This window comes from Salvelinus sp. IW2-2015, linkage group LG17, assembly GCF_002910315.2.
Source record: "Salvelinus sp. IW2-2015 linkage group LG17, ASM291031v2, whole genome shotgun sequence".
Classification (NCBI taxonomy): domain Eukaryota; kingdom Metazoa; phylum Chordata; class Actinopteri; order Salmoniformes; family Salmonidae; genus Salvelinus; species Salvelinus sp. IW2-2015.
In genome coordinates this window covers 39,559,915-39,583,359 of record NC_036857.1, presented here as the reverse complement: position 1 = coordinate 39,583,359, position 23,445 = coordinate 39,559,915, and the positions used below count along the sequence as shown (strand labels likewise).

At 40.0% G+C, this 23,445-nt stretch overlaps 1 protein-coding gene across 1 annotated transcript in view; it reads left to right on the top strand.

Annotated features, from left to right (window-relative positions):
• Positions 1–3,520: 3,520 nt before the first annotated feature.
• The window catches only part of ccdc186 (coiled-coil domain-containing protein 186), a 114,876-nt gene continuing 94,951 nt past the window's right edge, over positions 3,521–23,445 (top strand). The window contains exons 1-4 of the mRNA XM_024005179.2: positions 3,521–3,952; positions 12,451–13,369; positions 14,133–14,259; positions 21,398–21,526. Of these exons, the coding sequence (XP_023860947.1) occupies positions 12,471–13,369; positions 14,133–14,259; positions 21,398–21,526 (1,155 nt within the window). The 5' untranslated portion in view covers positions 3,521–3,952; positions 12,451–12,470. The remainder of the gene's footprint in view (positions 3,953–12,450; positions 13,370–14,132; positions 14,260–21,397; positions 21,527–23,445) is intronic.

Below are 23,445 nucleotides of genomic sequence, written 5' to 3'. Positions count from 1 at the left end.
GAAGTTTGACCTTCTGTTAATATGATCTCCTAGACATGTGACATAGGGTTTTCCGGTTACAAGAGTCCACGGACCATGCCCTTATTCCTTTAACAGGTCTTTTCATTATAGACCAAATAGTTGTTAGAGAGTTGTCTGTGTGGGAGGGCTGTATGTTTAGGTGTCATATTAAGAACAACATTATACGGGTTGATGAGGTTTGGTTTAGTATTTTCTATGTTTTTATTGTTTTTATTTTACATAACTAAAACTCTCGGGCAAGGCTGAGAAATGCATGCATATGCTTTTACACTGTATGTTAAAGGATAATTGGCTTGAGGAGGGATCTTATACTTCTTTCTAGCTTTGGGAGGATATTTGTTTGGTCCTGCCTCCTCTTGTACGAATGAGAAAGGGGGGGCTGAGGTGCTTCCTTTCTCACTTGTACTGGGGTAAATTATAAGGTATGGGGCTTTTTAGCTCCAGAGGAGGGATATATTGAGAATTTTCTGGACCATGTGTGTTAATTATTAATTGTAGAAGAGCTAGTAAGATGGGTGCACTCTATATGTGCTCGGTCATTAGACACCATTAAACATGCACCTGAGTGGGGTGTGGACATGACTGGTTATTCCTGTAACTGTGTTATGGCCTACTATGTATTGTTGCTATGGTTACACCTCTTAGGTTTTTTCAGAACATGGGTGTCCCTTTCAGAGGAGTTAGCAGGATGACATGTCTGGTTATTTATGTAAAGTACCTAAGACTGTTGCTAGGATCCTACATTTATGCACCTGTGCTAGTCGAAAACATGTCTGTCTATTTGAACTATTTCTGTGGCTCTCTGGGTTCCGTGCTCTAATGTGAAACCAAACTAATCTTAGTGCAAGGCAATAAGATAATGGTGGCTAAATGGCAGAGGGGATGAGTCATTAAGAGGAGTTACTATGGGTATGACGTAAGGAGAAAAATTGTATAAGAAGTCTGTGCCAAGATTGGAAAGGGAGTTGCTTCATGAATCAACTCGGGTTTTGTTATATTGTAATAAAAGTCTATTTGAGCGCACATGCTCCGCTATTTGAGAATTATTATTGACTGAATATTTCCACGACACCAGCAGCAGACTATGATCGATAATTTCAAAAGCTTCATTGAAGTCTAACAAAACAGCCCCCCACAATCTTTTTATCATCAATTTCTCTCAGCCAATCATCAGTCATTTGTGTAAGTGCTGTGCTTGTTGAATGTCCTTCTCTATAAGCATGCTGAAAGTTTGTTGTCAATTTGTTTACTGTGAAATAGCATTGTATCTGCTCAAACACCATTTTTTCCAAAAGTTTACTAAGGGGTTGGTAAAGGGGGCTTAACTATTCTTAGGTAGAGGATTGACTTGTGCTTCCTTCCAAGCCTGGTGGCACACACATTCTAGTAGGATTAAATTGAAGATATGGCAAATAAGAGTGGCAATATCGTCCCCTATTATCCTCAGTAACATTCCATCTAAGTTGTCAGACCCCGGTGGCTTGTCATTGTTGATAGACAACAATGATTTGCTCACCTCTTTCACACTAACTTTTGGAATTTAAAATTACAATGCTTGTCTTTCATAATTTGGTCCGATATACTTGGATGTGTAGTGTCAGCATTTGTTGCTGGCATGTCATGCCTAAGTTTGCTAATCTTGCCAATGAAAAAATCATTAAAGTAGTTGAAAATATCAGTTGGTTTTGTGATGAATGAGCCATCTGATTCAATGAATGATGGAGCTGAGTTTGCCTTTTTTCCCAGAACTTAATTTAAGGTGTTCCATAGCTTTTTACTAGCATTCTTTATTTAATTTATCTTTGTTTCATAGTGTAGTTTCTTATTTTTTTTATTCAGCTTAGTCAGATGATTTCTCAATTTGCAAAAGGTTGGCCAATCGGTTGAGCAGCCAGACTTATTTGCCATTCATTTTGCCTCATCCCTCAACCATACAATTTTTCAATTCCAGTATTTACAGTCATTTTATTAGTGGGTGCATGCTTATTAGCAACTGGAATAAGCAATTTCATAAATGTGTCAAGTGCAGTGTGTTTGCTCCTCACTACACACCACGGACCAACAGATATTGTTACATATTGTTTACATCAATAACATATTAGATCTGAGTAATCAATTATGTCTTGTACTAATCTGATATTGTTAGAGATATGACTGTGTTTCATCAATGATTGAATCCAGGACTTCTTTGTTCTCTTTGCAAGTAGGCTAATATCTTATAGTCATTACTAAGAAGACAATTTGGACAGCAGTTATCAATGAGAAGCATTTATTTTTTAGGCTTAGGGATCAGTGTTACTAAACCCTGATTCATTGTAGACGGGAGAACATTGTTTTTAAGTCTCTCTAAAAATACCTTGCAAAATTCTGATGTAATTCCATCAATACCTGGGTATTTATTGTTCTTTAGATGTTTGATACTCAATCATCACTGCAACGATGATGGGTTCATCACACTGTTCACTTCACATGTGTAGGTATTTGCTCTTTATAAAAAAAAACAACAGGACCGACAGAGTTTCTTATTTGTCTCCTTTCACCCACCGGGTCAGACACTGGGCACCAACCTCACCAGGAATTATTTTCAGTTATTCAACCCGAACATATGTCGTCAAGCCGGAGATGACTAATTTGACGTGTGCAGTGGTGGGAAAAAAGTACCCAATTGTCATACTTGAGGAAATGTAAAGATAGCGTAATAGAAAATGACTCAAGTAAAAGTTTGTCACCCAGTAAATTACTACTCGATTAAAAGTCTAAATGTATTTGGTTTTAAATATACTTAAGTATCAAAATTACAAATAATTTCAAATTCTTTSTATTAAGCAAACCAGACAACACAAATCTTTATTAAAAAAAACTAAACATTTACAGATAGCCAGGGGGCACACTCCAACACTCAGACATAWTTTACAAACAAAGCATTTGTGTTWAGTCAGTCCGCCAGATCAGATGCAGTAGGGATGACCAGGTAGTTTGTGTTTAAGTGCATGAATTCCTGTCCTGCTAAGCATTCAAAATGTAACTAGTACTTTTGGGTGTCAGGGAAAATGTATGGAGTAGAAAGTACATTATTTTCTTAAGGAATGTAGTGGAGTAAAAGTTGTAAGAAKTATAAATAGTAAAGTAAAATACAGATACCCCKAAAAACGACTTAAGTAGTACTTTCAAGTATTTTTACACCACTGGACGGGTGCTCTCTTCCGAAGTTCAAAACACAACTTCTGTTTTCCAGATTATTTTGCCCAATGCAATCTTCCTCTGTTCTTCATGAATACAGTTAATCAAAATAAGACCACTCCTGGTCACTCTGATAGACTCCACTTTTCCATACTTCACCATTTGACACCTCAAACGGGTTTCCCACATATGCATCCTTACTCAACAAACGCATCGCAACAAGAAGCGATTCATTATCATTTAGACACGTATCCTCTAATCCAATTTTAGACKATTTCCTTTTAGTTCCAGTTTTCGCTACTTCTGTTGTCGATTCACAACATTCGTCTTCACCAAATTTACTCGACGCGCTGCTTAATTCGAACTCAGCATCCACTTCCGCCATCTTCCCGTTCACTTCAATCTAGTAAGGATCTTTCCTGCAGTGGCCATATTTGTTGATGTGTCACCAAAGATGGTGGACTAATGAAGATAGGACCTTCACGTGGTCGTAGTATAGTGGTCAATAGTTCCCTCAGGACTTTTACGATTGTCACTTCCGGGTTGGTCTACTTAGTTCATTGACTTTCATTCAACCAGAAAAAAAACCTGGGGAAAAGCGTGAGGGGTGTCTCGTTATCTWTTCCGTCTCTGGTGCTACTGTCACCTTAGCGACTTGTTGGGGGTAACCAGCTGAGCTGGATCAGCTGTCAAGGAAAGTGTCGATTTTTTTGTAACATCGGAACCTTACAAAATGGATATATCATATAAGGTGGGTATTTGCAATGCAAACTATCAATGTATCTTATTTTCTGTCTACTTAACAGAATACATTTGTGGTAGCTAACGCGTTGTTTAGCTAGCTATCGTTAGCTAACGTTAGCTAGGTAACGTAAGCTAACTTGCTAGATGTTTTTAGCTAGSTATTTCTATTGGTCGTTGTATTATTACTAGATATAAAATGACTTCAACATCAATATTCAATAGATATGGCATTCAATGTGATTTGCGCTAGCCAGAATACCAGCTATGCATCATATTGCCACATTCAAAACAACTGGGAACTCGGGGAAAAAACGAACTCCGACTAGGAAAAATCTTTTGAACGTTAACCCAACTCGGGCCAATTTCTAGAGCTCCGACTCTCCGACCTGAAGATCACCGACGTCATGACTTCGTATGTTTCCGAGTTCCCAGTTGTTCTAAACGCAGCATATGAGCTAGCTAACGTAAGCTGTCTATCCACCTACAGCTTTTTAAGGTAGATAGGCTTGTATACAAACGTTGGTTGTACTTGTTATATAGGGTATGTAGCTAAGTTACGTTATTGACTTTTGACACAGGCAGAGTCATTACAAGAATCCTAGTTATATGGAACTCGTGCCATCTTGAATTAACACTGCCCACATCCTTTTCTAGAGAACCTTCACTCATGGGGTTCCAAAATACTTAAGTTGTGTTCYAATACTCATACTAACCATACTATTTGTGACGTAAATTGAGTATATAGTATGCTTATTGGTCATAGTATGGATATAGTTAGTATACAAAAAGTTCCCGGATGTCGTACTAAATTCGCCAAAATACGAAGTATATCAGCAGTGGACACTTTCCGTGCTTTTAGGGCCCATAATGCAATGCTTAAGAAAATGGGCGTGCCTTCACAACGTTTTCAGATTTGAAGAAAACGGAGGACAATATGCAGCGGAAGTACAACAAGAGGGGACACATTCATTGCTTTAACCTATAAGAAATGTTAAGAAAATGTTGAGCAATGTAATAAATTAATGACTTTAACAATAATTTACCTTTCACGTTATATTGGCTGACAATTTGTTAGCTACGCTGTCCTTACSAACAACATAGCGTATCARTACAGCAGTATGTACCGGTATGTTGTTAGCTAAAGTTAGTTGGCTACTTATACATCAAACTTGCCAGTATATTAACTATCTAACTAACTACCCAATGTTTATTGACTWRATTATTCCTGTCATTCTTAGCTGGACACTCGGGTGCTTTRGTAAATTCGCTCTGGCTATCTACTCTGATTTCAGMMCACTCTCGTCTGAGTGTACCAGAGTGCAGAATAATGAATTTACGAGTGCTCAACACCCGTTGAATGTGACTGGTGTCAGTAAAATGGTCAGAGTGAGGTGTTCTCTCATTTGTCTGGAAATAGCTAGCCAGCGTTGGCCAGTTAGCTTTGGTGCTGTTGTGAGTAGAGGTCGACCTATTATGTTTTTCAACACCGATACCGATTTATTGGAGGACCAAAAAAAGTCGATAACGATTAATCGGCCGATTAATTTTTTATTATTATTATTTTTGTTTGTAATAATGACAATTACAACAATACTGAATGAACAGTTATTTTTACTTAATATAATACATCAATAAAATCAATTTAGCCACAATAAAAATGAAACATGTTCAATTTGGTTTAAATAATGCAAAAACAAAGTGTTGGAAGAAAATAAAAGTGCAATATGTGCCATAAAGTGCAATAGTGCCATGTAAGAAAGCTAACGTTTAAGTCCTGCTGCTGTGCCTACCATCGCTCAGTCAGACTGCTCTATCAAATCATAGACTAATTATAACAAAATAACACACAGAAATACGAGCCTTAGGTCATTAATATGTCGAATCCAGAAACTATCATCTCAAAAACAAAACGTTTATTCTTCAGTGAAATACGGAAACCGTCTCGTATTTTATCTAACGGGTGGCATCCATAAGTCTAAATATTGCTGTTACATTGCACAACCTTCAATGTTATGTCATAATTACGTAAAATTCTGGCAAATTAGTTCGCAATGAGCCAGGCAACCCAAACTGTCGCATATTACCCTGACTCTGCGTGCAATGAACCAGAGAAGTGACACAATTTCACCTGGTTAATATTGCCTGCTAACCTGGATTTCTTTTAGCTAAATATGCAGGTTTAAAAATATATACTTCTTGTATTGATTTTAAGAAAGGCATTGATGTTTATGTTAGGTACACGTTGGAGCAACTACAGTCCTTTTCGCAAATGCGCACTGCATCGATTATTTCCAACGCAGGACACGCTAGATAAACTAGTAAATCATCAACCATGTGTAGTTATAACTAGTGATTATGATTGATTGTTTTTTCAAAAAAATAAGTTTAATGCTAGCTAGCAACTTACCTTGGCTTCTTACTGCATTCGCGAACAGGCGGCTCCTCGTGAGGCAGGTGGTAGAGCATTGGACTAGTTAACCGTAAATGTGCAAAGATTGAATCCCTGAGCTGACAAGGTAAAAATCTGTCGTTCTGCCCTGAACAAGCAGTTAACACACCAGCTCTGAACCCACCGTTCTAGGCCTGATACAATAGAAAATAAGTGTGTGTCTCTATAACTGACTTGCCTAGTTAAATAAAGGTGTAAAAAAATAAAATAATAATAATATTATCGTCAAAATCGGCGTCCAAAATCGGCCCTAATTAAATCGCCATTCCGATTAATCGGTCGACCTCTACTTGTAATTATACTTCAGTATTCCATAGTAACATCTGACAAAAATATCTAAAGACACTGAAGCAGCAAACTTTGTGGAAATTAATATTTGTGTCATTCTCAAAACTTTTGGCCACGACTGTAGTAGTGTGGCTCAATAGCATCTCATTAGTGTGCAAGATCTTGAGAATCAGCTGTACATGTGATGGAAGAGTGCCACTGTGCATGCAGAGTGTTGCAATTACTTTGAATAGTGGATAGTTTAACCAAAATATGCTAGAAGACTAAATTCTTCTGATCTTGTGTGAAAATAATGTTCTTATACACTATCTTTACAGGAACCTACTGACGTAACAGTTTATTGAGGGCTGACAGTTGTCACCACTTCCCTTGAAAAATAGTTCCCTACAGCCAATTCTGTCGAATCAAAAGAATTTGCAAAAAACAATCAGATTTCGACACAGAAATATGGCTGAGACGCAAAAAAGTTCAAGGAGAGGGGTACAAAAAATGATCAGATTAATATTCCATTGAGAAAATTCAAAACAAAACGAGACATGACCTTTTTCAAGGGCAGTCTCGCAAAAAGACGCATTCTTGCATTCTAACTACCCGCTATTCAAAGCGCTCTGAACAAATTAAGGGAATCGTTCACAAACATTTGCATATTCTTAAATCCGATCGGTAATGTGTTTTCGGACCTTCCCTTGGTCGTATTTCGCGGGCAGAAATCTCAGAGACCAATTGGTACACTCTGATTTAACCCCCCAAGAATATCCTGAACAACGTCTATTTGCGCCCCTACTGGATGGAAATTATAAGTGAATGCTGTGCCCAATGCAATGGCACTTATAAAGCAGATCCTTCAAACACCCACAAACAGGGAAATTGATCCCAACAAAGGTGTTATTACTGCTCCACTAAGGCAGTTATTTATCTTAAAACTTGTCCTTGTGGTAAAAAGATGTGGGTAAAACAAAGCTGAATTAAAATACGTATCTCAGAGCATCGTAGCACCATTAGGAGCCAAAAACTTGACCTACCCAGTTGCGGCCCACTTTTTGGAGGCAGGCCACTCGATTTCATCTTTGCGTTATATTGGCATCGAACATGTCACCCTCCCTAGGAGAGGGGGTGACCTTGATKATTTATTGTTAAGACGAGAGGCTGCTTGGATATTTAATTTAAAGACCCTTGCTCCCTTRGGTCTRAACGTGGACTTTGATCTGAAGCCATTCTTGTGATTGTTGTGATTGTTGTGACTTTGCCATTGTGSTTGTTTGTAGGCTTGTGTGGTCTTAAGTGAGTCTATGATCGTATGTTATCCATTTGTATTTATTGTATGTTGCTCTTTCTATGCCATTTTAATATTTGAGAAATTAACCAATGATATTAGGCCACTCTTGGCCATGATTACAGACACCTGTGTGTCTTGACACTATATATAAACGAGTCATCCCGCAGTGTCTGCGATTGTACCCTGATGAAGACAGCTTGCCTGTCGAAACGTTGGTAAATTAAATATTTTTGCATCTGAGCTCCTAGAGTGTGCGGCTCTCCTTTATTTTCAAGTTTTCTACTCCGCTAGCCAGCACCTCGCCTAAATAGGTGTGCGTTTCTTTTTCTTCTAGAAGACCTAGAATTGCCTTGTGTATTCCACAAAAAAGGTTCAATGTTGTAATCTAACTTTTTAAAATGAATTTAAGTAAAATTCCCCAAATTCCCGGGCTTAACTAAAATAATATATAATAATAGAAATATTCAGAAAATTTACCGGAAAGTTTCTGACCCTTTGCAACCCTAGTTATCGATTCCTTGTAGAGACGCCACACTGCTGCTTTTGTCACATGGGATGGCAGCAGCTTTCCACCAAAGTGTTTGTCCTGGGTGGCGTCCTGGTAACATTATTGCATTATCTAATATATAAACTCAGCAAAAAAAGAATTATCCTCTCACTGTCAACTGCGTTTACTGTCAGCAAACTATTTGAACATAACAAGATTCAACAACTGAGACATAAAGTGAACAAGCTCCAAAGACATGTGACTAACAGAAATTGAATGTCTCCCTGAACAAAGGTCAAAAGTAACAGTCACTATCTGGTGTGGCCACCAGCTGCATTAAATACTGCAGTACATGTCCTCCTCATGGACTGCACCAGATTTTCCAGTTCTTGTAGTGAGATGTACCTGCAAGTTCCCACTAATGCACCTGCAAGTTCCCGGACATTTCTGGGTGGACTGGCCCTAGTCCTCACCTTCCGATCCAACAGGTCCCAGATGTGCTCAATGTGATTGAGATCCGGGCTCTTCGCTGGCCATGGCAGAACACTGACATTCCTGTCTTGCAGGAAATCACGCACAGTATGGCTGGTGGCATTGTCATGCTGGAGATTCACGTCAGGATGAGCCTGCAGGAAGGATACCACATGAGGGAGGAGGATGTCTTCCCTGTAACGCACAGTGTTGAGATTGCCTGCAATGACAACAAGCTCAGTCCGATGATGCTGTGACACACCGCCCCAGACCATGACGGACCCTCCACCTCCAAATCGATCCCGCTCCAGAGAACAGGCCTCGGTGTAACGTTCATTCCTTCGACGATAAACGCGAATCCGACCGTTCCTGGTGTAACTCGGGCAGTTGTTGTTGCCATCCTGTACCTGTCCCGCAGGTGTGATGTTCGGATGTTCCGATCATGTGCAGGTGTTTGTTACATGTGGTCTGCCACTGCGAGGACGATCAGCTTCCGTCCTGTCTCCCTGTAGCTCTGTCTTAGGCGTCTCACAATACGGACATGGCAATTTATTGCCCTGGCCACATCTGCAGTACTCATCCTTCTTTTGGTGTTTTTCAGTCAGTAGAAAGGCCTCTTTGGTGTCCTAAGTTTTCATAACTGTGACCTTTTAATTGCTTACCGTCTGTAAGCTGTTTGTGTCTTAATGACCGTTCCACAGGTGCATGTTAATTAATTGTTTCCCATGCTTGTTCAATGAACCATAAACAGTGTTTAAACCCTTTACAATGATTTGTGAAGGTATTAGGATTTTTACAAATTATCTTTGAAAGACAGGGTCCTGAAAAGGGACGTTTCTTTTGTTGCTGAGTTTAGTTGTTTGATGGGAGGCATTCGACCATTCTCCTTGTATGATTTGTGAAGGAGAGTCCGGCGTGTTCTACGGATGCTGAAAGACATTCCAGATCGCTGTAATCACCGTCATACACACCTGGCTAACTTGATGGGTCATGTAATCATCTGGCAAAGTGGAGTCTTTCGTTTAGACATGCTAGCTGAACAATGAACCATAATCCTAATCCATAGAGTACTAGCAATACAAACTGATTGTCATAGCTAGCTAAAGTTAACCAAATAGGTTCAATGTTAGCTAGCTAACATTCCCGCAACAATTTAATTATGCTTTTTTGCCGACGTTTACTGACACACTATATTCAACTGGTGTTGAGTGTTCTTAAATTCATCAGTTATTCTGTACTCTGGCARACTCAGACAAGAGTGCTCTGAAACAGTTGTTGCAGTGACATTCTATTGAAATGGATACTTGCATAGTGGAGTCTTTTATTTAATTTTTTTACTACGCAATACATTTAAAAAAAAGTTGTGTTAGACTGGATTAATTATACATACTGACCAGCTCAAATAGACAGAAGCGTGCTAAATGGCAGACCAATCCAAACTCATCCCTCGGCATGTCCAGCCCACTCATTATCTGAGCCAATCATGGCTAGCGGGAAGATTGTTGTCTTTTTCTGTGGCTTAACCAACTAGGCTCGTAATTTTACAATGTATTTGTATTTTCAGATTGCATACAAGTTTGGTATTAAGGCACATGAAAGTTCACATGTTCGAGACGTTATTTCTGCCCCAAAAAACATTTTGATAAAAATTAAATTTACGTTTCATGAGCCTAGTTTCCTGAATCGGGTCACGTGTTATTTCATAGTTTTGATGTCTTCACTATTATTCTACAATGTAGAAAATAGTACAAATAAAGAAAAACCCTTTAATTAGTAGGTGTGTTTAGTTTTTGACTGGTACTGTATATTCATTATAATGCCATTATTTATTTTGTGTTGAGTTTCACTATTTATCAAGGCCASTTAGTGCTTATAATAATGTTTAAGCTGCTGATGTTTTCATCATTTGACTGCCCGAATTTTGACCGTGGTTGGTTTTTTWAAATGTTATTTTGTCGTTATTAAAAATAAGTTACCATCTTCCAACACATGCTTTCTGTTTCATAGTTGTAACAAAGGCACRCCATGAATAATAACCTTGAATTTTTTTCCCTCATAAAGCCTACAGTAACATAAACTAATAAATGCTGTTGTGTTATTGGAAATAACATACAAATCGTATTCTGTTACTCAAGGCCTTCATAAACGCAACCAAATTATTGTTTTTGCTATAGCATATTTGAAATATATTAATTACACTGTTATAATGTTGCAGTCAGAATGACTGCTCATTAGTTTGACACCCATCGGTTGTAGGGTTAAGTGCTTTAAAGAATATATTGTAAGTGCGTGAATTTGACTTGCAAATGACTGTATGAACCCTGTATAGGCTACTTTCTCAGCCCTCAAATGAAAGACAAAATCACCTGCTATTGAAATGATGAATGCATTATTGGCTTTCCTGTCAGATCTTGACCCGTGTCAGTATTTTTTTTGTCATTTGTGCCAGTAGCTTTCTTTTGGCACTGMCCCGGTGTGCCACTGGCAAATTTACCTGAATGTCAAGCCCTGCTGTGTGCGGTGCGTGTAGGGCCTATATGTGACCCGATTCGGGAAACTAGGCGTATGTCGCAAGTCACGACTTCCATGGAGAGCCGTTTGAACGTAAAAACATATTTTTTTTATCAAAATGCAGTTTTTTGTAGAAATGCCTTCTGGAACATGTGAACTTTCAAGTGCCTTAAATACGAATAAAATTGATAAATTACGAGCCTTGTTGGTTTAGCCACAGAAAAAGTCAGCAACCTTCCCACTAGCCATGATTGGCTGAGATAATGAGTGGGCTGGACATGCCGAGAGAGGAGTTCGGATTAGTCTGCCGTAGATGGCTTTTGTCTATTTGAGTTTGTCAGTCTGTGTTGGTAATCCTGTCGAATGCGGTTAAAAAAAAAGAAAGAAGTATTTTGTAGTGAAGCTGCATAAGTGTTGCTTTCCACTTTCTGGAGAATCAAGTTTTGAAACTAGTGGAATTTCAGTACGATGGCAAAAGAGATGGAGAAAACACCTGTCTCCGGATTACATCTTCAAACTAAGGGCGACCGTGGCATGGCATCCGTGACAGGGAGACACGTCCATCATGCATGAMGATGTATACGGTTAAGATAGTCCTGCGTTAGCTAGCTACATTTTCAGATATTACACGTTTTCTAATTTTGACAGAAAGTGGTTTCCCATCAAGCTAAAGTTWAAAAATCTGTCGTTCTGCCTRGTTCCTAGGCCGTCATTGAAAATAAGAATYTGTTCTTAACTGACTTGCCTAGTTAAATAAAGATTAAATTAAGGTGTTAAAAAAAAWAAAAAATATRGGCAAATCGGTGCCCAAAAATACCGATTTCCGATTGTTATGAAAACTCGAAATCGGCCCCGATTTAATCGCCCATTCCGATTAATCGGTCAACCTCTAGTATCCTCTAGGCCTAGGCTATATGTGCAATTTATGCTGGAAGTGTTTCATATTACTTAGTTAGTGATGTCAGACTTTCATTCCCATTCATCTCTCTCTACCCATCATCCCTCTCTGTCTCTGTCTGTCAGGTGTGAAGCTGAGGAAAACCATGGAGCAGTCTGACCCAGCCTCTGCCTCAGACCTGACCCAGGGGTCAGAGGTCAACTCCCTGCCGAAGGGGTTATCAGGGAGCAACAGGAGTGACACAACGATGGAGGAAAATGAGGTCTGTGCAGAAAGGGGGAATGACGTCGAACAGGAGAGTCTGGAGGGAGATGGGATACAACACAAGAAGAAGAATAAGTGCCAGCAAGAGGGTGGAGAGGAGTCTGTCAATGTGGACATTAGCTGTGACATTGGGACAGCCTCAATGGAAGACGCAAGAACTCTTGTAGATGGGACAACTGAACGTCCATTCTCGGTCTTGGATGAGGTAATGGAAAGCACCAACTCGGTTTTGGAGGTGACGATAGAAAGCTTGTCGTCGCTTCCGGGCAAGGCAGTGGAATCTCCACCCGCTATTCTAGTTGGAGTGGGTGACTGCTCAACCTCTATTCCGAACAGAGACGCAGAATCTCAACCAGCTGTTGTCGATGGCCTCCTCAAATGCTCCGTGGAACCCTCCCCCACAAAGGAAAACGTCATTCAAGGTTCAGTAGTCACCAATAGCCCAGCCACGCCCTCCACACCCAGCTCTGCCTTTGCAGACCCTGGAATTTCCAGTCCACGAACGATGGCCCGCACGAACACCAACTCTTCGCCCAGCCCCTACGACACGGACTGCAGCCGCAAGCTCATGACTCAGATCCAGCGGTCGGTCTCTGAGGAGTCCCTATTGGATGAGCTGGAGCAGGAGTTGTTCTCCTGCCAGCTGCCCGAGAGAGGGGGAGGGGGGCGCAAGGGTGGARCCCATGTAAATGGCATGCAGTCTGACCAGGACGGCTCCCCAATGGTTTTCGAGAAGTGCATCCAGTACAAGTATGTGCAGCAGGAAAAGGCCATCAAAAGGTAATAAATACCATGGTGATGTGTAACAAAGTCATGAAGTTTGTTAGCAGTTTATGTTACTCTTCAATAACACAGACCCCAAAGCAAATCAGGGGGAGAAAAATGGGTTTATTCAAAGGGGACAAATCATAGATGTTATACTGAGAGGTAGATGTTCATTCTCCCCTGTCCTCAGTGATTCTCTCTACAGAACAAAGGGACAGGACGTAGTTTTATAACCCAACCCTAGCCTGTGGTTGACCAATTAGAATTCCTTGCAATAAAACTTGGCCAATGGCGAGATAACAAGTATCTTGTTTCAGGCTTAATGCCTAGACAAATTCCTCCCATGTCTCTGACCCATTGATCATTAATTCCCTTTTACAGAAAAAACACTATTTCCATTGATCGTTAATTCCCTCTTGACCTTTAGTATTTGTGGTGTATTTATCTTAAAAATATTCTTACAAGTTGTATGTCGCTATAATTTGGTATATTATGTGCCAAGTAAACATTCACATGATACCAGTGTAGGTCTACTGTATATCCCTGCCTTTTTTGTGGATAGATGAATTATCCTATGATATTTTTATGCACGTTCTGCAATCACAAGCTGAAATKTCCCAAACTTGTTCTGTAGAAGATGCCCTCTTGTCTATTTGAAAAGTTAGGCTAAGTTATGCTTTTAAATAGAGATCTTGTACTTTTGAAGGACATAAACATACTTCATATACAATTTCCATCTCTGTTCATGCGTCTGTGTGGCTGTACCCTTACCTTATAGGCTACTGGATGAAAACAACAAGCACCAGGAGCTGGTCCTGGGTATCTGCTCAGAGAAGGACACCATGAGGGAAGAACTGAAGAGGAGGGTGGAGACTGAGAAAAAGCACATGGGCACCGTGAAGAAGGTGAGCACTCCAACTCCAGACTGGTGTCACGTCCATCAAGCTGCCTCATGGCTGTTCCCTTATGGGCTGTCTGGCTCGGACAAGGCTGGCTTACTTCTCACTCCAACGGTTTCCAMTTAGACATCAGTGAAGAGCTCTCTTCTCACCTGAGTTTCCCATTTGAATCATRTAACATCGGTAGTTTACGGAGATGCTACAAGTTCACTCAATTGTGAATAATGATACTGATGCCGTAATAATACTGTTTCCCCCCCCCACAAATACATCTCAACCTACAGTACTAATGAAAACCCAGGTTGAACTTTTAAAGATCAAGCCATGATGGCAAGAGAAAACTGCCTGTTGAGAAATCTTACTCTTGAGGTGGAGCCCATCCTCTTTTGCCTGGCTAGGGCTGTTGTCGGTAATGCAAATAACTGCCGGTCTGATGGTAATCGACTGTTAATAAACACTTTTAGCATCTCCGGGCTTCCATGCATAGCCTAAAAGCCACTGATGCAGACCTTTTGGAACATCTACATTTTAAAATGTCTAATAAATCTATTTAATATAGCCTACACCATCACAGTAAATCTAMTTATTTTAGGCAGGTCTAAAGAAACATGATATGAAGAAAATGTAGCCTATTTCAGAAGAACCGAATAGCATATTCTGAGTCGTCCCTATGTTAGGCCTTGATCTGGCAATGTGGGCTACACTTGTTCATTTAGCAGAAAGGTGTGCTTGTAATTCCCGTGGCATTATTTTATAGTAAGAAGTATACAATTGAACATAGCTGAATAAAATACAAAGTATATTGTTCCCAACCGATTTCCAAGGGACTATTCTGTATTGAGCGGTTAAAGTTTATAATTTGAAACGGGTCRTCCTATACAATGCATTTGGAAAGTATTCAGACCCCTAGACTTTTTACATTTTGTTATGTTACAGCCTTATTCTAAAATTGATTAAATCGTTTTCCCCCCTCATCAATCTACCCACAATACCCCATAATAACAAAGCAAAAACAGGTCATTTTCTGGGGGGGTAATGTAATTTCACTTTTTTAAATTTAAATACATTACCATAAGTATTCAGACCCTTTACTCGGTACTTTGAAGCACCTTTGCCAGCGATTACAACCTTGAGTCTTCTTGGGTATGATGCTATACAAGCTTGGCACATCTGTATTTGGGGTGTTTCTCCCATTCTTCTCTGCAGATCCTCTCAAGCTCTGTCAGGTTGTGTGGGGAGGGCCACTGCCACATTTTCAGGTCTCTCCAGAGATGTTCGATCGGGTTCAAGTCTGGGCRCTGGCTGAGCCACTCAAGGACATTGAGACTTGTCCCAAAGCAACTCCTGCATTATCTTTGTTGTGTTGTTATCTTGTTGAAAGGTGAACCAAAGTGTTCAATCTTMGTTTCATCAGACCAGAGAATCTTGTTTCTCATGGTTTTGAGTCCTTTAGGTGCCTTTTGGCAAAATCCAAGCGGGCTGTCGTGCKTTTTACTGAGGAGTGGCTTCTGTCTGGCCACTCGGCCGGATTGGTAGAATGCTGCAGGAGATGGTTGTCCTTCTGGAAGGTTCTCCCAGAGGAACTCTGGAGTTCTGTCAGAGTGACTATCGGGTTCTTGGTCACCTCCCTGATCAAGGCCCTTTTCCCTTGACTGCTCAATTTGGCCGGWAGAGTCTTGGTGGTCCACTGTGTTCTTAGGGACCTTCAATGCTGCAGAAATGTTTTGGTACCCTTCCCCAGATCTGTGCCTCGACACAATCCTGTCTCGGAGCTCTACGTTCTATTCCTTGGACCTCATGGCTTGGTTTTTCCTCTGACATGCACTGTCAACCTTTTATATAGACAGGTGTGCGCCTTTCCAAATCATGTCCAATCAAATGAATTTACCACAGGTGGACTCCAATCAAGTTGTAGAAACATCTCAAGGATTATCAATGGCAGCAGGATGCACCTGAGCTCAATTTCGAGTCTTTTAGCAAACGGTTTCAATACTTATGTAAATAAGGTATTTCTGTTTTTTTATTTTTAATAAATTAGACAAATGTTTTTGCTTTGTCATTATGGGGCTATTTTGTGTAGATAAAATCCTCAATTTTTAAAATCCATTTTAGAGTAAGGCTGTAATGTAACAATGTGCAACAAGGGAAGTGGTCTGAATACTTTCTGAATGCACTGTGTGCTTAATTTAGATTTATTTGTGTGACTTTGATTAAAAACCTTTTTATTTTAAGAATGTGAAATGTCAGAATAATAGTAGAGGGAATGATTTATTTATTTAAGCTTTTATTTCTTTCATCACATTCCCAGTGGTTCAGAAGTTTACATACACTCAATTAGTATTTGGTAGCATTGCCTTAAACAATTTAAACTTGGGTCAAATGTTTCGGCTAGCCTTCCACAAGCTACCCACACCACAATAAGTTATGTGAATTTTGGCCCATTCCTCCTGACAGAGCTGGTGTAACTGAGWCAGGTTTGTAGGCCTCCTTGCTCGCACACACTTTTTTAGTTCTTCCCACACATTTTCTATAGGATTGAGGTCAGGGCTTTGTGATGGCCAKTCCAATACCTTGACTTTGTTTTCTTTAAGCCATTTTGCCACAACTTTGGAAGTATGCTTGGGGTCATTGTCCATTTGGAAGACCCATTTGCGACCAAGCTTTAACTTCCTGACTGATGTCTTGAGATGTTGCTTCAATATATCCACATCATTTTCCTCCCTCATGATGCCATCTATTTTGTGAAGTGCACCAGTCCCTCCTGCCGCAAAGCACCCCCACAGCATGATGCTGCTACCCCGTGCTTCACGTTTGTGATGGTGTTCTTCAGCTTGCAATCCTCCCCCTTTTACCTCCAAACATAACGATGGTCATTTTTTTTCAGACCAGAGGACATTTCTCCAAAAAGTACGATCTTTGTCCCCATGTGCAGTTGCAAACCGTAGTCTGGCTTTTTTATGGCTGTTTTAGAACAGTGGCTTCTTCCTTGCTGAGCGGCCTTTCAGGTTATGTCGATATAGGACTCGTTTTACTGTGGATATAGATACTTTTGTACCTGTTTCCTCCAGCATCTTCACAGGGTCCTTTGCTGTTGTTCTGGGATTGATTTGCACTTTTCGCACCAAAGTACGTTCATTTCTAGGAGGCAGAAAGCGTCTCCTTCCTGACCGGTATGACGGCTGCGTCGTCCCATGGTGTTTATACTTGCGTACTATTGTTTGTACAGATGAACGTGGTACCTTCAGGCGTTTGTACATTGCTCCCAAGGATGAACCAGACTTTTTTTTCTGAGGTCTTGGCTGATTTCTTTTGATATTCCCATGATATCAAGCAAAGAGGCACTGAGTTTGAAGGTAGGCCTTGAAATACATCCACAGGTACACCTCCAATTGACTCAGGCTAATTGACATAATTTATCAGAAGCTGCTAAAGCCATTTACAAGTTGTTTAAAGGCACAGTCAACTTAGTGCATGTAAACTTCTGACCAACTGGAATTGTGATACAGTGAATTATAAGTGAAATTATCTGTCTGTAAACAATTGTTGGAAAAATTACTTGTGTCATGCACAAAGTAGATGTCCTAACCGACTTGCCAAAACTATAGTTTGTTAACAAGAAATGTGTGGAGTGGTTGAAAAACGAGTTTTAATGACTCCAACCTAAGTGCATGTAAACTAACGACTTCGACTGTATATTTTTCACCCCTTTCCTCTGACAGCGCTAAATTGAGCTCAGGTGCATCCAATTTCCTTTGATTTASAATAACTCACCGGTCTTAAGTTCCAACTGTTCACAGTGCCTGTCAGAGCACAAACTATACCATGAAGTCCAAGGAAATGTCCGTAGATCTCAGAGATTTGTGCTCTGGTATTTACAGTTATTTACAGTACATTCGGAAACTATTCAGACCCCTTCACTTTTTTCACYTTTTGTTACGTTTACAGCCTTATTCTGAAATGTATTAAATAATTGTTTTTCCTCATGAATCCCCATCATGACAAAGAAAAAGAAAAAAAATAGAAAAAAAGGTAAAAAACCTACAAATTAAATACAATATTTGCATAAGTATTCAGACCTTTTGCTATGATACTCAAAATGTAATTTTAGAGTAAATTAATTTTTTGGTCGGAACAGGGGAAAAAAAGACGTCATCCGTATGCACTTGATTTGCGAAAAGAACCATGGCTCATTTTCATTCCAGCCAGGTAGGCTACTCTGGTTGTAAAAACGATGCAATGTGCATAATTTTAGGAACGTTTCAAAATAAATATAGTAGGTCTAGCCTATAGAATCCTGATGGGGTCCTCCGCTTTTTAATTGAGGCCATCAAAACTCTGTTTTCTCACTCAATTGTATAAGCCTATAGAAATGTTGCGCAACATGGGTTTATAAGAACACTTATTTAATTCCATGCGTCAGCCAGCTATGAGAAGTTGGCTCTCGCTGTGCAACGTGATGCGCTCAAACTCTGAATGCCAGGGCTGTCATGAAGTGTTTGATTTGGTAGGCTACTAATGACCATTGGCGGCATCAGAGCGCAGTTTTGGAGAAGCCTAGTTACTGTGACTCAACGGTCATATGGAATTTGACTGCGGTCATTATTTGTGACTGCTGGTGTGGTGGTAAACCGGTCACCGTAACAGCTCTATCCAGGGCCTGTATTTTTCAAAGCATCTCAGAATTGGAGTGCTGATCTAGGATAAATGTTGCTCTTTAGATCATAATTATATGGACAAGGGTGACCTAATCCTAGATCAGCCTTTCTACTCTGAGACGCTTTATGAACACYGGCCCTGGTAGAAGTTCAGACCTCCTATAACCTGCCCAGGGACTGCGGTTGAAAATTAGCCGGCTGGCTAAAACCGGCACTTTTACTGAAACGTTGATTAATGTGCACTGTCCCTGTAAAAATAAACTCYAACTCATGATATGACCGGTTGACCTTCAAAGCCAGGTGGAGTTAACTTAGTAGGCATAGTCATAGCAGGGCCAGGACTAAACAAAGAGTGCATTCTAGATGCTCAAATTCAGTGAAGATCTCTGCAGATTATATGCTTCATTGTAGAAATCGGATAATATTAGCAGAATCGGTGTATCCAGAACGCACAAAAATTGTATGCCAACTAAACTCATGTCTTGTAGTTCTTGATGTTGCTCCGAGTGTCGCACAATTGGCCCAGCGTCGTCCGGGTTAGGGTTTGGCCGGGGTAGGCCGTCATTGTAAATAAGAATTTGTTTTTAACTGACTTGACTAGTTAAAGAATAAATAAATAAATAAATAATGTAGACTAGCTTTTATACTGCACCAGATTCCAGTGAATCTTGAGTCGTGATTGGTGATTTTCAGTACACCTTGACTCTTCATTTGAGAGTGCCAAAATAGGTGATATGATTTTTTATCTTGACCGCTATTTAAACATGGGTCAGCTTGAATGGAAACCAGGGAACCTTTATAGCCCAACTGGGACATTCATTTCAAATCTCTGTAATCTGTAATATTGCTGTCTGTCTGTCCTTCAGTTTGTCTTTTCAGAGCATTGACGAGACGTATTTGCTGTCTGTCTGTCCTTCATTTTGTTGTCTTTTCAGAGCATTGACGAGACGTATTGCTGTCTGTGCGTGTGCATTTTAGATAGACCAAGTCTTCTCAACTACCCATCGCCATGAAAGAGCTAAAAATATTAAAAAACAATTGTTGTCATTTACCGCTGTTATTATAAAAAATCTGTATTAAACTTTTTAAATATTTCCTGTCTGTAGCCTTTTGGAGGTACAGTGCCTTCAGAAAGTATTTATACCCCTTGATCTATTCCACATTTTGTTATGTTGTAGCTTGAATTTAAATTAATTAAATACATTTATTTCTCACACATCTGCAAGCTCTGTCAAATTGGTTGTTGATCATTGCTAGACAACCATTTTCAGGTCTTGCCATAGATGTTCAAGTAGGTTTAACTGTAACTCGGCCACTCAGGAACAATCACTGTTTTCTTGGTAAGCATCTCCAATGACATTTTGGCGTTTTGGAAAAACTACGCAGTCCTTAATGATTACAAGCGTACCCATAACATGATCCACTATGCTTGTAAATATGGAGAGAGGTACTCGGTAATGGATTTGCCACATACATACGTTTTTGTCCGGAATACAAAGTGTTAACTGCTTTGCCACATTTTTTGCAGTATTACTTTAGTGCCTTGTTACAAACCGGATGCATGTTTTGGAATATTTTTATTCTGTACAGGCTTCCTAATTTTCACTCTGTCAATTAGGTTAGTATTGTGGAGTAACTACAATGTTGTTGATCCATCCTCAGTTTTCTCCTATCAAAGCCATTAAACTCTGTAACTGTTTTAAAGTCACCGTTGGCCTCGGGGTGAATTCCCTGAGCTGTTTCCTTCTTCTCCGGCAACGCCTGTTTCTTTGTAGTGCTTGGTTGTATTAATATACCATCCAAAGTGTAATTTAATAACTTCACCATGCTCAAAGGGATATTCAATGTCTGCTTTTTTCTTCACCCATCTACTAATATGTGCCCTTCTTGGAGAGGCATTGGAAAACCTCCCTGGTCTTTGTGGTTGAATRTGTGTTAGAAATTCACTGCTCGACTGAGGGACCTTACATTTGTCTGTATGTGTGGGGTACAGAGATGAGGTAATCACAGATTGATTTCTGCTCCAGAATTTGTTATTGCAAACGTAAATAAGGAGGTTYAAAACTTATTGACTACAAATATTTCAGCTTTTAATTTTAAAATAATTTGTAAACATTTTGAAAAATGTGATTACACTTTGACATTATGGGGTATTGTGTGTAGGCCAGTGACAAAAAAAATCTAAATTTAATACWTTTTAAATTCAGGCTGTAACACAGAAAAATGTGGATAGAGTGAAGGGTTTTGAATACTTTCTGTAGCACTGTTATGTATGTTTGCATGCTTGTCAGTCAGGCAGGTTAAGCCAGGTCTGTCCCTGACGGACCTGTCCTCTACTCTTTGCTGCTCCTGGGTGATGTTTCTCCTAGATACAGCTCTAGGATCGGTTTCCCCTCCAAATCTTAGCAATTAGTGCTAAATGCAAAACAGTCCTAAGATCAGTGTCTAGGGGCAACTTCACCCTACAATGTCTTTTGTGTCTCTCCCAGTTGGAGGGCCGGGTGGAGGAGCTTCTGAGGGAGCTGAAGGAGTCCAGGGACAAACTGGTTTACCAGGATGGCGCCGCGAAGAACGCCCTGCAGCAGTTGCACAGAGAGACTGCCTACCGGCTGGAGCAGGTAAGCTCCCGGAGAAAGAGGATGTCAAGAAGACCCTTGCATAGCAGTGCACGACAGTCCGAGACAGGTAGAAAAAATTGTCAGACAAGCAGTATAATAGATTTAAATTAGCTCAATGTGTCTTCAGCATGCAATGAGTTTCACACTGTCAACTCCCTATCTCTGCCATTCCATTACACCTATCACTATGGAAATATGTCACCCGTTTTAGGAAACTAGGCATATGTCACGGGTCACTACTTCACATGTCCGTGAAGGCATTTCTGCCCCAAAAAACATTTTGATAAAAATGTAAAGTCTACGTTCAAAAGGCTATCCTGTGAACTTTCATGTGCGTTTATAACAAACTTGTATGCCATCTGTAAATATGAATACAATTGTTAAATGACGAGCCTAGTTGGTTTAGCCACAGAAAAAGGAAGCAACCTTACAGCTAGCCATGATTGGCTCAGATAGTGAGTGGGCTGGTCATGCTGAGAGATGAGTTCGGATTGGGTTGCCATATAGCACGCTTGTGTCTTTGAGCTGGTCAGTATGTCTTGGTAATCCTGTCTAACACTGCGTTTTTTGAATGTATCGTGTATTAAAACTCCACTTTCTGGAGGACTGAGTTTTGAAATCAGTGGAATTCGAGTATGATAACTAAGGAGTTACATCTTCAAACTAAGGGCAACCATGGCATCCGACATGAGACGCATCCAACCATGAATGATGTATAGGGGTAAGAAAGTCTAGCTAGCTACATTATCAGATATTACATGTTTCTAATTTTGACAGAAAGAGCCATTTGCTTGGCTAGCTGTAGCCTAATGTTAGCTAGCTAACATTGCACCTGGTTGGTTAGCTWCCTAAAGATTAATGCGGGATAGTAATGTAGCGAGTTGTGATTGGTTCATTGTTTACCTCGCTAGCTAGCTAACGTTAGCTGGCTGGCTCGCTAGATAACGTTACGTGTATGACCTTATTCGTATCTCAGAGCTATTTGCTTAGCTAGCTATAGCCTAATGTTAGCTAGCTAACATTGAACCTGATTGGTTATGTAACTGCAGATTCATGCAGGGTAGTATCGTCATGAGTTGTGATTATGGTTRGTTGTTTACCTAGATAACTACATGTCTTTACAAAAGATTATACAAGTAACCATTTTGAGTGCGTTCGTAAATTCAGTCTGGCCATCTACTCCGATTTCAGAGCACTCTCGTCTGAGTGTGCCAGAGAGCGCAGATTAATTTACGAACGCTCAACACACGTTGAATATGGCTGGTGTCAGTAAATGTTGGCAAAAAAGCTAATTAAAATGTTGCCAGCAGCGCAGTTACAGTCCCCAACGCTCTGGATAACATGAAAACAGCCTAACCAGCTCTGCTAGTGTGAGTAAAATGGTCAGAGTYGGGTGTTTTCTCATTATTTGTCTGGAAGTAGCTAGCCAATGTTAGCCAGTTAGCTTTGGTTCTTGACTGTCGTTGTGAGGTCAGACCGTTCGGATCAACCCTACTCATCGTTTACAATCCAGGGTTACTACCAGCAGTTTAGTCATCTCAATTTGCTCAATTTCCACATGATATATTACAATATTTAGTTGAGGTTTAGTGAATGATTTGTACCAAATACAATGCTTTTAGTTTTAGACATTTTAGGGCTAACTTATTCCAGCCAGTGGCATGTCGTTAGTAAAGACAGGAAAAATTAAGGGTCCTAGACAGCTGGGGAATTCCTGATTTTACCTGGATTATGTTGGAGAGGCTTCCATTGAAAAACACCCTCTGTATTCTGTTATACAGGTAACTATTTATCCACAATATAGCAGGGTGTGTAAAGCCATAACACATTTTTCCAGCAGCAGACAATGATCGATAATAAAACACTGAAGTCTAACGAAACAGCCCCCACCATCTTTTTTATCATAGATTTCTCTCAGC